General features: G+C 34.3%; 2 protein-coding genes across 2 annotated transcripts in view; both read right to left on the bottom strand.

Moving 5' to 3' along the window:
• Positions 1-4,835, bottom strand: part of LOC130621597 (synaptotagmin-7-like) — an 8,052-nt gene extending 3,217 nt beyond the window's left edge. Inside the window, exons 1-4 of the mRNA XM_057436907.1 lie at positions 4,612-4,835; positions 2,412-2,647; positions 1,665-1,947; positions 387-994 (exon numbers count right to left, since the gene is read on the bottom strand). Coding sequence (XP_057292890.1) covers positions 387-994; positions 1,665-1,947; positions 2,412-2,647; positions 4,612-4,627 — 1,143 coding nt within the window. The 5' untranslated portion in view covers positions 4,628-4,835. The remainder of the gene's footprint in view (positions 1-386; positions 995-1,664; positions 1,948-2,411; positions 2,648-4,611) is intronic.
• Positions 4,836-10,012: 5,177 nt separating this feature from the next.
• LOC130622287 (synaptotagmin-4-like) lies at positions 10,013-17,015 on the bottom strand. The gene is made up of 6 exons (XM_057437730.1): positions 16,863-17,015; positions 15,053-15,288; positions 13,906-14,131; positions 12,193-12,749; positions 10,850-10,961; positions 10,013-10,560 (listed from the first exon to the last, which is right to left on the bottom strand). Exons 1-6 carry the CDS (start codon positions 16,876-16,878, stop codon positions 10,235-10,237), a joined length of 1,473 nt encoding a protein of 490 aa, XP_057293713.1. The 5' UTR covers positions 16,879-17,015; the 3' UTR covers positions 10,013-10,234.
• Positions 17,016-17,833: the final 818 nt, after the last annotated feature.

Consider the following 17,833-nt stretch of genomic DNA (forward strand, 5'->3'; position numbering starts at 1 on the left):
ACTTACCGAAGCCAACTTATTGAAGCCTACTTACTGAATCCTACTTATTGAAGCCAACTTATTGAAGCCTACTTACCGAAGCCAACTTATTGAAGCCTACTTACTGAATCCTACTTACTGAATGCTACTTACTAAAGCCTGCTTACTGAAGCCTACCTATTGAAGCCTACTTACCGAAGCCAACTTATTGAAGCCTACTTACTGAATCCTACTTACTGAAGCCAACTTATTGAAGCCTACTTACCGAAGTCAACTTATTGAAGCCTACTTACTGAAGCTTGCTTACTGAAGCAAACTTATTGAAAGCTTTTTTATATCTGCTAGGTTTTCGTAAATTAATTGAGAACTTTACTCTACAATTCTCTCATTGATACTAAAACCATTACCTCAGATCTTTTTATGAATAGGTCAACATCAAACTGTTCCTTTAGTTGAATATTTATCGAACTCAAAGCTACATCCACCTCGCCCATTATCTCACTCCTTCTTAATATTCCGTGATGGTACACTTTCATCTTTATTTTATGCTTTGCCAAATCGTCAACGCTCAAGTCAGAAAAGGTTAATGTTTCATTGATATAAGGATTCCTAGTTTCTTTTTGGTATTTCGTGTTTTGTTTTTGTTTTTTTCCAGGTTCGAGGTAAACTCTGACAAAAGGGTTTACTTCGCTGAGTTGCCGTTTCGCTGAGAGATCAGTTAGACGAATGATATGGACTTCTAAAATATGCTCATCCTCATTATACAATGTAGTAAAAGATATAATTCCAGCTTTTCGGTATGAAATTTTTTTCTGTTCAGACTTGTTGCTTGCACCTCGTGTTCGTGACAGGCGTGTGCGAGGTCCACCAACGGATGTCGAGTCATAAACATCGTCTAATGACATAAGGCTACCAGAAAAACTAAAGTCGGAGCCATCATCTGATAAATTGTAAAGACTTGATTGTGAATCTTCTAATCCTAGGTAACTCTCTCTTCGTGACGTCAATGTTGGCCCTAAAATAAAGAAAATCAACTGCTTAAATTTCAAATTATTTGGAAATAATCGTACACTTTTAAGAAAGAATACTACTTTCTAGCCTCTGGAACATATTATTTCGTGCAATCTTAGCATAGTCGGTGTAGTAGCAAACATCTTAAACAAACAATAGAAACTTAAGAAAATATTGACGCTCAAAACTGCTGAAAAACAAGAACTTTACCGAAATCTTGATCAGTGCAACTTTGAAGTGAGTAAATTTTGATTGCTGATAATGTAATTTTAAATAGGGTGTGAAACAAAGTAGGCCCTCTTGTAAGTTATACGTTGCATGAAACGTTGGAACGGGGAAGCACATTTCAAGATGATGCGTTTTTGCTTGTTTTTTGTGCGTGTTTTTTTTAAAAACGACGGAGTTTGTTTGGCTCTAAATTTTTTTTAAAAAAATTGCGGATGACATTTTTTAAACAAGCTAAATACGCGAAAAGCGACTTTTAAGTTAAAACGTTTTTAAAAGCTATTCACAGTTTTTTAATTTTGGCGCCCAAATTGACAAAATCCAGAAACGTGAAATATAATTCACAAGAAAACTGTGTAACGCTAATTTTGTTATCTTAAGAAAATCTTCAAAGATTGAGAAGTCGCTTAGGCTCAGCATAAATCACCATAAATCATAAAAATTGTTACCATGTTGCGAAGCGAGGGTTGCCATCATGGTGGCATTGATTTTCTTTTGACGCAACTCGTTCTCGGTAAGTGAACTATTTGGTAAAGGCTGCAGTGGTCGTTTTCCAGGCACATTTTCAGAAGGCTTCGTGAACAGGACACCTTTCAAAGACTCCGCCCTTTTCCTCACAACTGGTTTTCCATTAGGAACAAGATTCAGCATGCCTTCATCCAGTGTACGAGAACGAGGCTTTCTTTGTCTTTTCTCGGGTAACTTTAAGTTTTCAACCTCATCTTCATCTGACTGAAAATAATTTTTTTGTTACTTAATTTTTTGTAAACTGTTACACTAAAATCGAAACCCCTATTTATTTATTCATATGTTTGTAAAGACATAATTTTTTTGAAAGTGCCGTTTTTGATCTGAAAAAAAGTTTCAGGCTTATAAATATTCAATATAAAGTAAATCGCGTTGACTGGTAGCCTTGTGATAGAGCATACTCTTTTAGTGCGGAAGATCTTGGATCTAAGCTCCGGTCGTGTTATGCAAAAGTGTAAATCTATCATTTCTGTTTAGCTTCTGCTGTGTTTGCAATGCCCTGCTAACAGTACCAATAGGAAACGAAAAGGCTATCTTACGTAGAAATTCCGATAATATTAAAACTTATTGCAATAAACTGCTAAGTACTATTGCTAAAAACAGAACACTATAAAACAAAGAGTCTATGAGGCGACCGTTTTAGAGAATCACCGGTCAATCAAACTTACCGGTGCTGTTACGGTCACGCCGGTCACACCTAGTTCTTGCTTCAAGAAAGGTGCTTGCGCCTGGACAGTTCGTAAGGAGACCGGAATCTGAAATTTATAGTAATCTTCTAAAAAACTAACGTCTTCTTCTTTCTCAGCCAAATTGTTCTTATTCTCTAGCTTGACATACTTCCATAGTATGTATGCGAAGAGAGTAATTAACACAGCAAGTATCACGACAGCCACGCATATTACAACTGCAAAAAAATGAAACGGATTTTGTCACTTTAACATCCGGTTTGTTCATATCATACACCCTTTTTTCGTTGTTAAAAATAACAATTTTATAAGAAAAAGAGCCTTAAACTTCGGGACACAGAAACAATTTTCATGCAATTAAAAATATTTGTTTCAAGCACATGTTTTTTTCCCCGTATCGCGTGGGTGCTAGTTTATGAAAGAAATTTGCATGTAGCTACGAAGAAAGACATTGATAGTGGTAGCATTATAAAGAAGAAGAAGAAGAAGAAGAAGAAGAAGAAGAAGAAGAAACAGAAGAAAAAGACAAACAAGACGCTATATTTGGACAAGACCTTGGTTGCTTCGCCGACAAATTGATAGAAGTTACCATAATTTTGCTTTGGTTGTACGCTCAAACTTTGTATGGTATATAATCTTTTGGTTTGTTTCAGTTTGTATGAACTAAATTGATTGTTTTAAAAACAAAAATGCTGCACAACGTTTAGTAAGGTGTGGAGGACACTAGAGGTTTTTACTTTCGAAAAATGCTTTCAATTTCGAAACATAAAAATTTTGTTGCTGAATCAAAAACTTTTAGGAAATGTTTTTTCCAGATTCTAGTAGTTAAACGACACACGGAAACATTTTCATGTGTTTGCAAAAAATCGTATTTTGTTTCAAACGCATGAAAATTTGTTTCTCTGTCTCCGAAGCTTTAAATTTTGCTAATAAATAGGAACATCTAAAACTAAAAAAACAAGGATCTGTATTTTGTCATAAAATAAAAGCAATCCAGAGTGTAGTGTAGTGTAGTCTCTCTCCCACTAAATAATTGTTTTTTACTTGAGACAATTCCGGAGTTCTGTTCTTACTAATAAGAAATAATTAAGAACAAATCAGCCTTAAGAGGCTCAGAAAATAAGAACAGCCAGTTTCATGTTGGATTTTTCTGATTCTGTAAACAATCCTAAAATCAACACTGTTTTATCTATTTCTTTCTTTTGTGGGACAAGGAGGCAGATAAAAATGAAAAGGGGACTAGGAACGAGTTTGGCTTGCAAAAACCACGTCATCATCCCGCGGAAGTGATACTCAAACCAGCAAATTAAATATAGAAAGTTGTATGAGATACGTAAATAATGCATCACACAAGAATGGAGAAACAACAAGGAAGCATAGCTAATCCCTTTTGCATAGGTGATTACTATTTCGTGCTTTCCATTTCCCTGACTTGTTTTGACACATATGTTGCCGTGTTTTACCCTTTCGCTACCACTAATGTTGATCATGTTATGTTCGTCACAGGTTTTCATTCTCTAAGAAGCCGCGTAAACGGCCAACCAGTTAAAGTTTCTTAAATTTTAAGCCATTTTACCAGACAAAACTTTTTAACAATTTTGACAGTGTTTATAAGAGGGATATTTGATCAAAAACATAATTTTACACAACAGAAAGCCTTTTTCCAATTTTATCATCTAAAATGATGTCTGTTCCGTTGAAGTGAATTTTTGAGCAGCATTCCGGTTTGTCAAGATAACCTACTCGATGTTCGTCAAATTCCTTGTTTGGTTAAGTTTCTTACTTGAAATTTTTTACATTTTTACAGCTAGTGAAAGTTTTTAAATTTATTTTGGAGGCGACTAGTCAGTTTCTTTAAAAGTGGTTTCTTATAAAAAATGATGTGTAGTTTTGACCAAATTTGAACTTGAAAAACCCTACAAAGTGTTCATAAAATAATATTGTGCGGGAAAACATTTTTTGGGGGGAAAAAGAGATACCTTGGTTTAAATACAATTATCCTTATTGTTTCCATGAGAGAAAATTCCCAAGGGCGAAGTATATTTTACTACACAGCCAGGCGAGAACAGGTAGATTTTTTTTCACAAAGCAAAGAAAAATTTGACGACTACAGATATATGCCTAAAAAATAAAAATAAAATAGATAAATATTCAACATCATCGTAAAAAGAAATTGTCTTACCACTGATAGCATTCATGTCAAATTGTTCTTTTCTCTTCGCATAAACATTCAATTAACGCCATTACCAAACTTTTATAGCCAATTTGAACTCCATACTTTCGATTCTACCTCGCTAAATACAACACTCGCGCGTTTGTGAAAAGTTGTTAAAAAAAACTTCCTCTGATTGTAGTTGAGATATTTGATGATTTTGTAATTAGATGTAATTGATTGTTAAATTGGTTTCTTTCTGTTGGAGGAATGGAGAGCTAAGCAACAAATTTATATAAAAATATTTATTTGTGCTTTGTCTATGGGATATAAAAGATAATATAGATGTCTCCCCCGTGCTTTGAGAGTTTATTCTCAGATGAGCTTTGTCCGGTTAATTATGATATTCCACTGGGAAAGACTTCAGCGATGCTTAAGATTAATATGCTTTCAAGCTTTCAGCATGTGAAAGTAGAAACATAGTACAGCTTCAGATCTTTCAGATCTTTCGGTCTGCTGGTTTTACACCATTGGAACCCAAAAGATGCGAATAAAGAAATATCTAACTTCATATTGTATGTTGAGATGTTTCAATATACGCAGCCACTAACGGGATTTTTAAAAGCGCGAGATAAAAAATCGCGTTGTTTGTTGTTTGCCCATCATCAGAAAATCCAATAGTGAGAATCACATAAAGCAGAAACCATTTTGATTATTTTGTTTTAAACGAAGAATTTTCAAATTTCTTACGACAAAATACGTAGGTTTAGAGTTAAATATGTGAAATTATGTGTACAAAATCTTTTAAATAGTAAATACACCTTACTATTAATGTTTTGCTTTCCATAATTTTTTATTATTATAACGCCAACAGAAAATATAACTGTTTGCACTCCTTCGCATTCAACAATTTGTACTCCTTCGCATTCAACAATTTGTACTCCGCATTATTACACAAAAATTGCTTACTATCAGAGTAAGTAAATACAAAAAAATTGCGCTGTCACGATTAATCCCAATTAAAGTAGGAAGCGTGCTAGTTAATTCGTTTCCAGACCCTTTTTTATCCTAGAAATAGGATTGCTTATAACCTTATTTCTGGAAATTGCTTTTCTACTTTTTTTCTTAGCATTATGCTTCTCACATATATCTTTTGCAAATAAAAATCCATGAATTTTAAAGCAAAAAGTGTTAGCATGTATCTAGGAGATTTAGCTGAACTTCTTTTGGTATCACTATCGTTTAAAACATTTTTCTTGAATTTCAATAAATTCTTTGTTTGAAAGATTTTATTTCAAAAAATAAGTTCACATTCCAAAAATACATGCTAAATTTTTCCTTCACAGGTTCTCCACAAACCACCTCTATCGCGAATATTCACAAGAGTTTGTCTTTCATCCATCTCAACTCTATTTGCTTGGAGAAATAAAATTTTGAGTACAGCTTGTAAATCGACAAGCCAGAAAGGAATTTAAAAATTTTCGTTTCCATCTCAGAAATGGAGATAACTCGATTCACAGCAACATTTCAATAACCTTGTCCCAGCAATATATCCAAATACATCATTTCTCACTTTACTTTATCCGGCATAACATTTTCAATCAACAATGCATTAAACTTATATCTAAATAACCCTTTTCTGAATCTAAATAACCCTTTTCTGAATCTAAATAACCCTTTTCTGAATCTAAATAACCCTTTTCTGAATCTAAATAACCCTTTTCTGAATCTAAATAACCCTTTTCTGCACAATTTTCAACAATTACTTTTAGCTGAAGTGGACGTAGTCTTCTTTAACATTGCTTCGTCTTCAGAAGACACAGCTAATATTTAGTTTTGTTGAAGCAAATTTGCCTGCTTTGTGTTGACAAGTCTTGTGTGAGACCGGATTGTGACTTGCATACCTTGGAACACTCTTTACACGAAAACATACGAGAACTATCTTCATAGGAAGTCGACTGTCAAAACAGACTTTTTTAAAATTCTTTGCCCCATTGGTTCTTCGGATAACATACAATTTATAATTTAATTAATGCGATTTTGCTCAACTGAAAATAACGCGAATCAGGAGATTACTAAACAAATTTCGATGTGCATGTCTTGTTTTGGGTGTTTTCCTTAAAACGCCTTCAATATCAGCTTCTCCCATCTTTAAACATATTAGGTTAATCGCATCAGGAGAATCACATGTTTTGAAACTTTATTTAAGGGTTTTATATCGACTAGTAATTTTTTCAATGTCCTTTATATTTTACGTTATACTTTATTAAGAGGCATTTAATTTTCGCGAAATTTTTGAAATTTTCGTTAACTTTATGCCTAAAGTAAAGCAAAGTATAATAAAACAACAAGCAAATTGAACGCACTGACAGTATCCTTCTGATCAGAAAACTATGCGTGATGACATTTTTGACGGTGTGGTGCTCAAGCATAACATTAACAAAAATCTTTAATTTAACCATAATTGGTTAACTAGACAGCAGTATATTGCGCTGGAACAAACCAAAGCAAAGTTGACATTAATATATATGTCTGCCTGTGAGCCAAAGCATACTAAGTTTCTTATAGAACTAGCCGTCCTTTATATATCGAATTTCGTGTGTCCTTAGCACAACATTTTTCCCGCACACAGACTGGTTCAATATAGAGGCTAGTTATTAGCCCGTGGAAAAGTTTACAGAAATTCGTCTAACGTACATACTTCCTGCATGTAACTTCCGTGCGTGCTTGTTCGCATTTTGGCATAAAGTAATTGGATTACATTATTAAGTGCAAATAAAGTTGCGGCAATAGAAAGAGGACTAGTATTATTACTATAGTGAAAAGTAAAAATAGTTCACACGCGCAAGAAAGACAAGGCTTGTCCCCCGTTATTTTCAATAATGGCTTAATATTTTGTCACCTGTAATGTGTACCCTATACTTACTGCATCGTTGCTAATTGTCACCAACATGATACAACGTTCTGAATTAGGAATCTGCTTTTCAATGGGGGTGGATGATCGATTTGTTTGAAAGCAAAACATTAAACTTCTTCGGAGCGCTACAATGTCCTTCAAGAATGACAACGGAAAGTTATCGGCCATTTTACGAAGTTCACAAAGGGAATCAACCTGTAAATTCTTTGAATCCGGTAGGCTGTGAGAGTGCTACTTTTGCAGATGCATAGGTTAAATAACCAGCCTTTGAAAATGGATCAGCTGCACTCTCTAACACGTCCGCTTAACGGATTAATCTATCTGGTACTTGAAATTAAATGACGTAGTAAACAGTCTATATAATTAATAATGGGGACGAATTTGTCACCTTGTGTCGAAGGTTGCATTAATTCAATTTGCAAAATATTTACAAAGTTGTGTTCAAAGGTTTGATTGTTACAACGTGATACGTAGCAATTTTTTTTACCATTAGTTGTGGAAACTTTACAGAGAGCTATCCCACTAAAGAATAAATGTCAAGTGATTCTTTTAGCTATAATTGAGTACGGACCGACAGTCTGTAGGATGTGTTTTTATCTTCTGGGAATTATGTTTCTTGCGTTTGAGCAGCAGTCCCTTTGCAAATTATGGTATAGTCGCCTGCTATTCTTTTGCGTTGCTTTTACGGTTCAAACCAAGGTTCACATTCAAGGTCCACATTACAACATTAACAAGTAAGTGTTTTAGCTTGCGAACATACTTTGATTTTTTGTAGCTTCCGCGTGGTCTTTTTTGTCAGTTTATAACGCAGTCTGTGCAGGAGAGAAAAGAGAGTTTCCTTTAACCTTTGTGCCCTATATGCGCATTCTTTGGGCTGGCTACTTCTGTAACGCTTTATTGTCAGAAGGCTATCAAAACATACCACCTAGGTGCATGTTTGGCATTTCTACAATCCCCATAAAAATATGTTAAGAATATGTGGTAAATTTCGTCTCCACAAGCACTTGTATAGGTTCCAGGTTCTCGCAATTTGAACTTGTCAAAGTTCATCGGTGAATGTTTACAGCAAACTTTGGATAGGATCTTAGCTTATTTGTTTAGATCCGAACCCTTAAAATGTACTAATTTTTGCTGACGTCAGCATAGTCATTTTTCAAAGTTTAGGGCTTTTATTGTCCTCAACTAGGACTGCTCGGTAAGGTAGACCTGTTAGAAAGTGTATCCACCACAATTTAAACGTTGCTTACCTAATGTAAGCATCTGAAAGCAGAACTTTTCAAGCCTATTGGTTGCATAGATTTAATGTTTTTCGAGTTGCGAGTTGGTGCTTTTTGCAACTTTGACCGAAAATGTGCTGTTGTATCAGTGTTTTGGTGTTAGATTGCAGCACGATCCATTTATTTCGCACAAAGATAGTTGTTCACACACAACATTGAGGCGTAATATCTCACCTTTAGAGTTGCAATTCATCTGCAAATTATAATATACGCTGCAGTAACGTAATTTAGTCTTGTAGTTTTTCTATTGCTTCCCCTATGTCTGAAAAGCGTATGGTGTAAATATGATGTTGTGGCACTACCCGAGCAGGATACATTATAGAAAACATGATGCGTCTGATTAAGCCCTTGCTTCTCCGGCCTTCCCTTTACCGATCCAGCGTCCCTTCTCTGCATGGAAAATTAGGTATATATATAATTATACTTTTTTCAATGATTTTTTTTTTCTGACAATTTTTGTTCATTCTTAAAAAGTATTGAAATTTGATTTTAAGAAACAGCTGATTTTCAGCTGTTTTTTGTTAGTGCATTCCTTATTATTTCTGATTGATCATTGGCATACGTCCAACTAGTATAATGTGCTGATAATGTTATAGATGGCTAGTTTTATTTATAACCGAATTGCCAAATTTTATGAGCAGGGTGACTCCTTAAATGGAAGTGATGTTTATTTGTTTGGATTTGTTTGGCTCATCGCTTTCAATAATTTGATATTTGTAAGCAAAAAACCCAACTTAAACAGAACTTCAATAGACAGCAAAACGCCTGTGACGTTTAGATATTTCAGTTATTTATTTAAAATGCATTTAAAGGTCTTTCAGCTTACATTATTTAGATGACAAGATTTATGTAGATGTTGTGGAGTTGAAACGAACTTAAAGGTCCAGTAGATCATTGTGGGCTTGAAAATCCATGCCACCAAAAGAAAGAAATGGTGAAGGCAATTTTATTTCAAGGACGTCAATTAGGATTGGTCATTAGATGGTCACGATAAATTGATAGGTCATCATAATGCGACATTCTCGTTGGCCATACAAAAATTTAGAAGTACAGCAAACGGAAAATCTTTAACCTTAAGTCGAAAGCCATTTTTTAACCTTTTAAACCAGAAGTATCACCTCGCGAAAGTTTGCGAATTTTAATATTCTTTCTAAAGAAGTGTTGTATGACTTGGCTTAAACAGAAGAAGGAAATCATTATGACCTATAACCAAACAGAAAGTGAAAAAGACAAGTCATCCTTTTAATATGTTCTTCTTTAAATGTTAAAAACCTAAATAACAAAGTATTTTTCTATATATAATATGCATGGTTTATAACCATAATTAAGTATGTTATGGCCCGTCAAAAGCTGTTGGATAAATTTGAAGACTTGTCTTGTATTCTCATCGTGTTTGGCATCAAAAAATACGCTAGTTCCTGATGGAATTTCTAATTTTTTAAAAGTACAAACGCTGTATTTATACTTCATCAGGAGCTAGCAAGGAGTGCCACCTGCTAATTCGTTGATATGGCTCATTCTGAGCATCTCTCCAATGTTCTGCTGCTGAATCTTGCGATGAAGACAAACTAAACACCACGTGACCTATGATTGAGTTGTGACCAATCAGAGAATGATTAATTACTGTCACAACCAATGAGAATGTGTTTAGTGGAGTCTGATTGTCTGTGATAACAAAAAAGTCGAACGTTTTGTTAAAAACAGGATCTCTGGTGTTGCGTTGAACTATAGTGTTCTTCTTTTCAACTTCGTCTTCCTTGTACAGTGTTACAACCACGAACGAATCTAGATGCAACATTCAGTACTGCATACTAACACTAATAAATGAAAACTACAAACTACTTTCAGAAGATAAGCACTTCCTTTCTATACTAGTAACAAAAGTCCTCGAGTTGGTTAAGGAGAAAGACCCTTGCATATCAATGATAGAAAGCGTTTACTGAGGTTTTATCATAGGGTGTTATTCGAGTGATTCGGAATAGCGTTCATCCATTATTGAACATTACGCTTAGCATTGACGAATATTTGTTCCCATCTTTCTTCACTCTGTAGTTTGCAGTTAGTAGTTACTTACCTGGGTTAAACTGTCCCTTCTTAGGCAAGTGTTTGGCTTCGTTTATGGTGACTTCTAGCTTGGAGAAAGTGGCTTGATGCGATAGGGTAACATTGATAGACGAGTAGAAGCTCTATGAGAAAAATAAAAAGTCCAAAAATATTAGAAGGAATGATTTTCATATGTCGAAGTGTCACACTGAATGGTGTTTTTGGAAGAATATACAGCGGATCCTCTAGTAGGATTCCCTTTCCATTTTTGTTATTTTTAGAGGTCAGCTAAATTTTTATTTTTTTATTTCTTAAAAAAGTCTTTAAAGTAGTTGGAAAGAGATTTTGACAACATACTTTAAATTTAAAGGTAATGATATTTAAAAAAAAAAAATTATATAAGCAGAAAAAATTATTATTTTTACTTGTTTGCAAAAAGATCTTGGCTTGACCATTAACAGATGTAAAGTTATATAATGGGACGACTGCAAAGTAGATATTTGGCTATTCAGTAGAACGACATGCGGAGATCTTTCTATTAACATTTGACCTAATTTTGGCATGGACTTTATCCAATGGGGCCATATTAGGAGGTGGCTGTTAAACAGTGGAGATCATTACTCGAGATTCCACTATTGTTTAAGAATGGAAGACTTGTGATCATCATTCACCTCTAACCTTATGTAACAAGTTGTATTAAAAAAAGTTGTATTATAAAAATTAAATTCAAAATTTACTTTTAAATTTAAAACGCAATCCGTTAAAAGTGAAAAAGAAGATTTGGCTTTCGATGTTTTTACCACAGTTTATTAATGGAATTTCTTTCTGTAGTTCCAAACAGGTTTCACATTGACGCGATTTTCTGTCAATAATTTAGCCTGAGGTTGTTTCTATTTCAATCAATATAAAACAATCTATTCTAAACAATCTATCTAGTCTACAATTTCTAAGAACTAGTCGTTAGCCCGTGGAAAATCCACGGGTTCGCCTGTCCTTTTTATACCGCGTTGGGTGCTTCTCGCTATTGCGCAGCTAAGCTACCATTTTGCGTGACAGACAGACAGACAGATGTATACGGGTATTATAATATAGACTAGTTGTTGCCCGTGGAAAAATCAACGGAGCCGCCCGTCGCAACAAAGTGGATAAAAATATATCGCATTTGATATTCGTGTTTCCGTAACATCATTTTCTAACTCAGCGGGGGTCCGCGCAGAGACAGACAGACGACGGTTATTATTATAGAGATGTCTGAGTAAGAAAAAAATTAAAGCTTCTTAAAAACAGGTAAAATCTTCGTAGTTGTGAGAACAAGCAAAGTTGTGTATGCTTTGGACATAATTTCAATTGGAGTGAATCTAAATAGTAATTTACCTCTGGTTTCTTTATAAATAGATCAACATCATATGTTGCTTTTGCTTTCAATTCAAACGCGCTAATTTCAATATTCACTTCACCTAGAGTCTCACTTTTTCGAAACCTTCCATGGTTTAAAACCTTTATTTTCAATTTATATTTATTTAAATCTTCTTTGCTTATATTAACGAACTGAAAACATTCGTCAATGTTAGGGTCTTTCGTTTCTTTGTGATATTTAGATTTTTGTTTTTGTTTTCTGCCAGGTTCGAGAAAAAGCTGCACGTATGGATTTGTTTCTGTTATTTCTCTTCTAGCAGCTATACCAGACACTTTTTTAACGTGAATTTTTAAAACTTTTTCTTCTTCACAATACTCGCATGCGAGTGTTATTTTTCCTTCTTTTTTATATTTCACTGCAAAATCTGTTGACTTCAGCTTCCTGCGTCTGCCTACTTTTCTTTTACCAGATCCAATTGAAGCAGAATCGAACACTTCTTCACTTTTTTCACTCTCTTCCGAACTAATGTCACACGAAGACACGCTCAAATGACCCTCTTCTGACAGGCGAGATTCTAAATTACGATTATGATAGTTAATTAAAATTCTGACACAAGAAAAAAATTAAATAATATTTGGTTCCAAAACAAATGTTAGATTTAATTGTATAAGGATTTATGGTGGCGATTACAAGTGATTCTGTTGCCCTTCCCATCTTCTAAACTAAGGCAAAAATGGTGAAAAATAGCATTCATGCAATGGTCTTTCTTCAAATGTTGTTTAAAATGCGAACATAATTGTTTTCGTTGTGCAATTACATATTATAAATTAACATTTACTAGATCTGATTTGCATTATATTTTTGTTGATTGCAATGTGCAGAAAGGAGTGTAAATTAGAAAGCGTTGATTGACAACGAGCTAGACCAAAGGTAGGTTGTTTATATACCTTGGAAGAAGAAAGACTGCTTTCTTCGTCCAAGTTTATACGACACAATAGGAATTTCAAATAAAAAACGTTTCATGGGCAGAGCTGTAAATCTATTTCGTATGTTGTAATAATGATAAAACCATCGCAAATAACATAATAGCTGCATGAATATTGTTTCTAGTAGGGACACACCTGCAAACTTATCTAATGTTGAAAAATCTTGAACCCTAAATACTTGAATTTTTGACTCCGGATTGGCATTTTGTATGCTGAGTTTATCGTACATGGGAATCGTGCAAAAAAAGTTAGATATTTCTTCTGTGGTTGGGAAAATACTGAACTACACATACTCAAACACAATTCTCGGACCAATTGGGAGCTCAGGAGATGGCTTCAATGGAACTGACAACAACACTACACTTAGAATAGGCCGAGAGACTCGAACATGCAATTTTTTTAGTACAAACCTCTGCATCATTTTCACTTAGCTTTTATCTTTCTACAATATCTTATCAGACAAAAAATGTCTGAAAAAAGTGGCAAGACGAATTTTGTTCTGATACATAATATCATCCGACACTTTATGTATTAGAATAATCATTTACAAGCTGGAAGTCTTAAGTGCGGAATAATAGAAAAGTGAGGAACTTTCTCTTAGTAATTAAATTTTATTTTGTTTGACATACTTTGTCTAATGTAGTAGTTATCAGAAAAACTAACAATTATTTTAAATGAACGTAATAACCCGGACTGCGGACGTTATTGAGACACCTAGAAATACCAAGCGAAAAAAGTTGATACCCTTTTTGCGTTGTTTACGTAGATGGGACATCATTTGACGTTCGATTTTACTTCGCACCTCTTCTGCCTTCGTTTCTAATCTTGATGCCGAAACTTTTCTCTTTCTTGGTGATGGGTCCACATTTAACAATGATTTTTCTTTCTTTAATTGACGGATGTCGTGCTCCGTGAAGGCAATATGTGGTGCACTTGTCCTTTGCGGAATTACTTTCCTTTCTCCATCGGTCTGTAAAAATGCAGAATAATGGCTAAAATACACGGAAGTTTAACGGACCGTTTAGTTGTAAGAAAAAAACTTATAAGTTCAGTTGCAAATAATTTAATGCTTGTGGTGTAAAAAGGTTTAAAGGCTTTTTCAGCCAAAGGTTTTAGTTGGCGGAGCTAGATTGTAAATTTATGAACCTTTTTGTTGTATAAAGTGACCATGGAGGCCCATCATGAAAAAGGTATGTTGACTAGAAAAAATTAGAAAATTTAACCTACCATATTTTTAGCACTCTTTTTGTGTTTATTATTTTTTAGGGGAGTTCGCCTTTTGCTCCTTATTATGACCTACTACATATGAGTTCAATAATTGTTTTGTTAGTGATGGCGATGTTAGTACAATATGTCTTAACAACAATGAGTTGTCAAACATATACAAGAGATAGTAACATATTCCATTTTGAATTAAAAAAACACCACAAAAACAGATGGTTCATCTCCCGAAAAAGATTTGATCAATTTATTTACTCTGAAGAAACGAGTAAGCAAGGAGGTAGGAATAAAACGGGGGAAAGATTGGGAAATGAATTGGAAAGTAACAACTAGCGATGTTAAAACAAAAAGGGGGTTGGAAGGTAGGAAACATGAATACTTTTATACATGCTTTTACAAAGTACATTATTCTTTTATTCAGTTGAATGACTTGTCACAATAGAAAATGAGGACAAATGCGTCAAATACTTTTCTCGTTTCAGTAAATTACAATGAGAGAATAAACGCAGGAAGGGTAAAGGATCCAAAAATTAACAATGGGAAGGAAACAATCATAGTAAATCTGGAGAAATTGTCAATAACGTAAAAGTGAGACTAAAGAAATTTTTATTAATTCAACAGCATTGTAGTAACATTGAGAAGTATAAAGCTAAAAAAGTACCCGCCTTACCGTATCAAATCCAGCAGATCTTGTTCTACCTTTTAATTTTGGTTGTACTCTGTAGTAATACACAGGGATTGTAAAATCAGGAGTTTTAATTGATTCACTTGGAAGTCTTTCTTTTCCATCGTTTGACTCCGCATCTTGCTTTTCGGCTTTTTTGAGCGTGATGTATTTCCAAAGCACACAGGCCAGGATAACCAAACATATTGCGAAAACTAATCCAGCAGCGCAAACGCCTAAAACTTTAAAAAAGTATTAAGTACGTGACGATTAATGATCTGTATCATAAGACCCGTATTTTGTTCAAAATCTTTTTTCTTTTTTCTTTGTTAAAAATGCACAAAATAGAGGTTCCAAAACATTCGTGGACTTAAGTGAGAAAAATCAGGGACGGCACAAAATTATCTCGCGAATTGCGCAAAAATCTTCAAAAATGTGCGAAAATTAATCAAACAAAATCTTTCTAAAGCGGATACTTTCGGGACTTTTTTCGTTTTAGAGGGGTGTTTGCTATGATCTAACTTTTTGTATTATAAATGTTAAAAAAGTTAACCGAAGAGAAGATAAGAGTTGGAAGTTCCCTCTCTGTCTTGAAGGATCGAGAAAAGGTACTTGGCTTAAGTAAAAAAGAAAAATTATTCTAACCATAGGACTGGAAAACGTGTCCGCTTTATAATGTGTGTGCATTGGAATGGTTGCGCCGTGGAAATTGCAAAATGTAGTTGTTCATGCAAAAAATCATTTTCATCTGGTAAAGGTGTTTGCTTTATTGAGGTTTCGCTGCCGCTTTTTTACGCACAAAAGAAGTACGCCATCTGATCTGTGAAAATATACCAATTTCCAACAAATATGGAAAAATATTTGTCTACTTATTCATTTTTATTAAAAATGGAGAACTGCATTTACATGGCTTTGGACGAAGAGTAAATTTCTTGAGAAAAAGTTATTACCCGATACTTTACACCTTAAACGTGGAGATAAAGTTGCAAAACTGGTACAGTAACATGGTTAAGCGCCCAGCCTTAATTAGGCGCCCACCTTTAATTAAGCGCCCACCCTTAATTAAGCGCGCAGTTTAAAACCAAAAAGGAGAAGATTGTTTTCCAAGTGTCACTGATACCGACGATAGTCGGATTGATAGGCAGAAGATTTTGCTATTTAAAATCCTTTATACGTGGTACTCTTTTCTTCTGTCTCCACCTCGTCCCCAGTCTATTGCAACTCTGACATCGATAGTCATTTGATTACGGTATCAGCTAGATAACCAAAAAAATTTTTACTATAATATTCCCCGAAATATTTTTTTTATTGCCATAACATGCAACAGAAAGGATTACGATCCTGGTCACCTACTGTTTCCTTTCCTTGTTTGCACTTGCCAGAAATGCTAGTTCAGTCTTTACGTCAAGCGACTTATATTTACCACGGTCTACCTTCAAGAAAAACCTGACTCATCTGGAGAAATCTTATTAATAAAACCGAGGTTGCACATCGGGCACGTAAATAGGCCTGTACCAGGGTCATGTTTGTATCGCCGTCCTGATGTCAGAGATTACACAAGATGTCTGGAGAACAAGGTTTCTTCTCTCTTAACTTATTTTCCAACTGGATTAAAAGCATTTACACTACCTTCCCTAGTCCAAAGAAAAAAAAATATACACCAAAAACATTAAAGAACTTTAATTTTAAATGGATATCAGAGCGAATAAAACTATAACATATATTAATAGCAGCAATTTAATAACAATAACAACAACAACAACAACAATAACAATAGCCACGAAAACAAAACTCACAACAACTAAAAATATTTTACCTAGCACAGATGTCATACCATTCTTTTATTTAAACTTCAACAACAAATTTGCGTTGCAGGCTTCTGCTTGATAACTTACTACACAGGAACATTTTTTTAAAATATGCTTTAGTTGATATTACAATAACACTAATGATGGAAAGCAATCACGTTAAATAGCAAGCGTGACCTAAAACGCGTCCGGAGTGAGAATCTTCCGCTCTTTAGTGAATGCAATTACTAAAATTATGTTCTATTATTGACTTGATTCAATTGTTTAATGTAGTATTTACAAAACAATGAAAAAAAATATTTATATAACCAATTATAAAAAGCAACGCAGAAGAGTTATCAATAAAACGCACGTGGTTGAGATAAACATGAAATAAAATTTGAAGTATATTTGAACTTACTCAATCTTGTTCGCAGACAGACTTGAAAAAAAATTGCAATGTATGTATTCGAGTTAAGTATAAAAGAAGTGTTTGTCAACAATTTTTTTGAAAACACAACTTCATGGTTAGCTTTCTTCAATTATAAGTAATAGCTAGATAGTTTGATGCTTGATATTACTTAACCCAATTTGAGCCGCGGAGAAGCGGGATGGAGCAACCCGCTTTGTTGTTATAAATTCTGAAGCATGCCGTTATAGGAGTTGAAATTTCGTGACTTGTATCATTTTTTTATTAGAGTCAGGACTGTCAATGTTTTTAGTATGACATCCTGTCTGTTGTTGCGCTTAACAGGTAACCGGGAGAAATTCAGCCTCCACAAAATGTTTTAAATAAAATATTTGGTTAAGTTTTGTCACTTCTTTAATCCGTTTTTTTCCAGATTTTATCATTCTAATCCGATATATAAAACATATCTAAATTGTTGGGATTTTGGCAGCACTTACCGCTGATATGTCTCTTTAATAATAGCCGTCGTCTGTCTGTGTGTCCGCGAAAGCAGCGTCCAGTAACGGAAACACGAAATTTTTAAAATGCGCA

Source organism: Hydractinia symbiolongicarpus, chromosome 12 (assembly GCF_029227915.1).
Source record: "Hydractinia symbiolongicarpus strain clone_291-10 chromosome 12, HSymV2.1, whole genome shotgun sequence".
Lineage (NCBI taxonomy): Eukaryota > Metazoa > Cnidaria > Hydrozoa > Anthoathecata > Hydractiniidae > Hydractinia > Hydractinia symbiolongicarpus.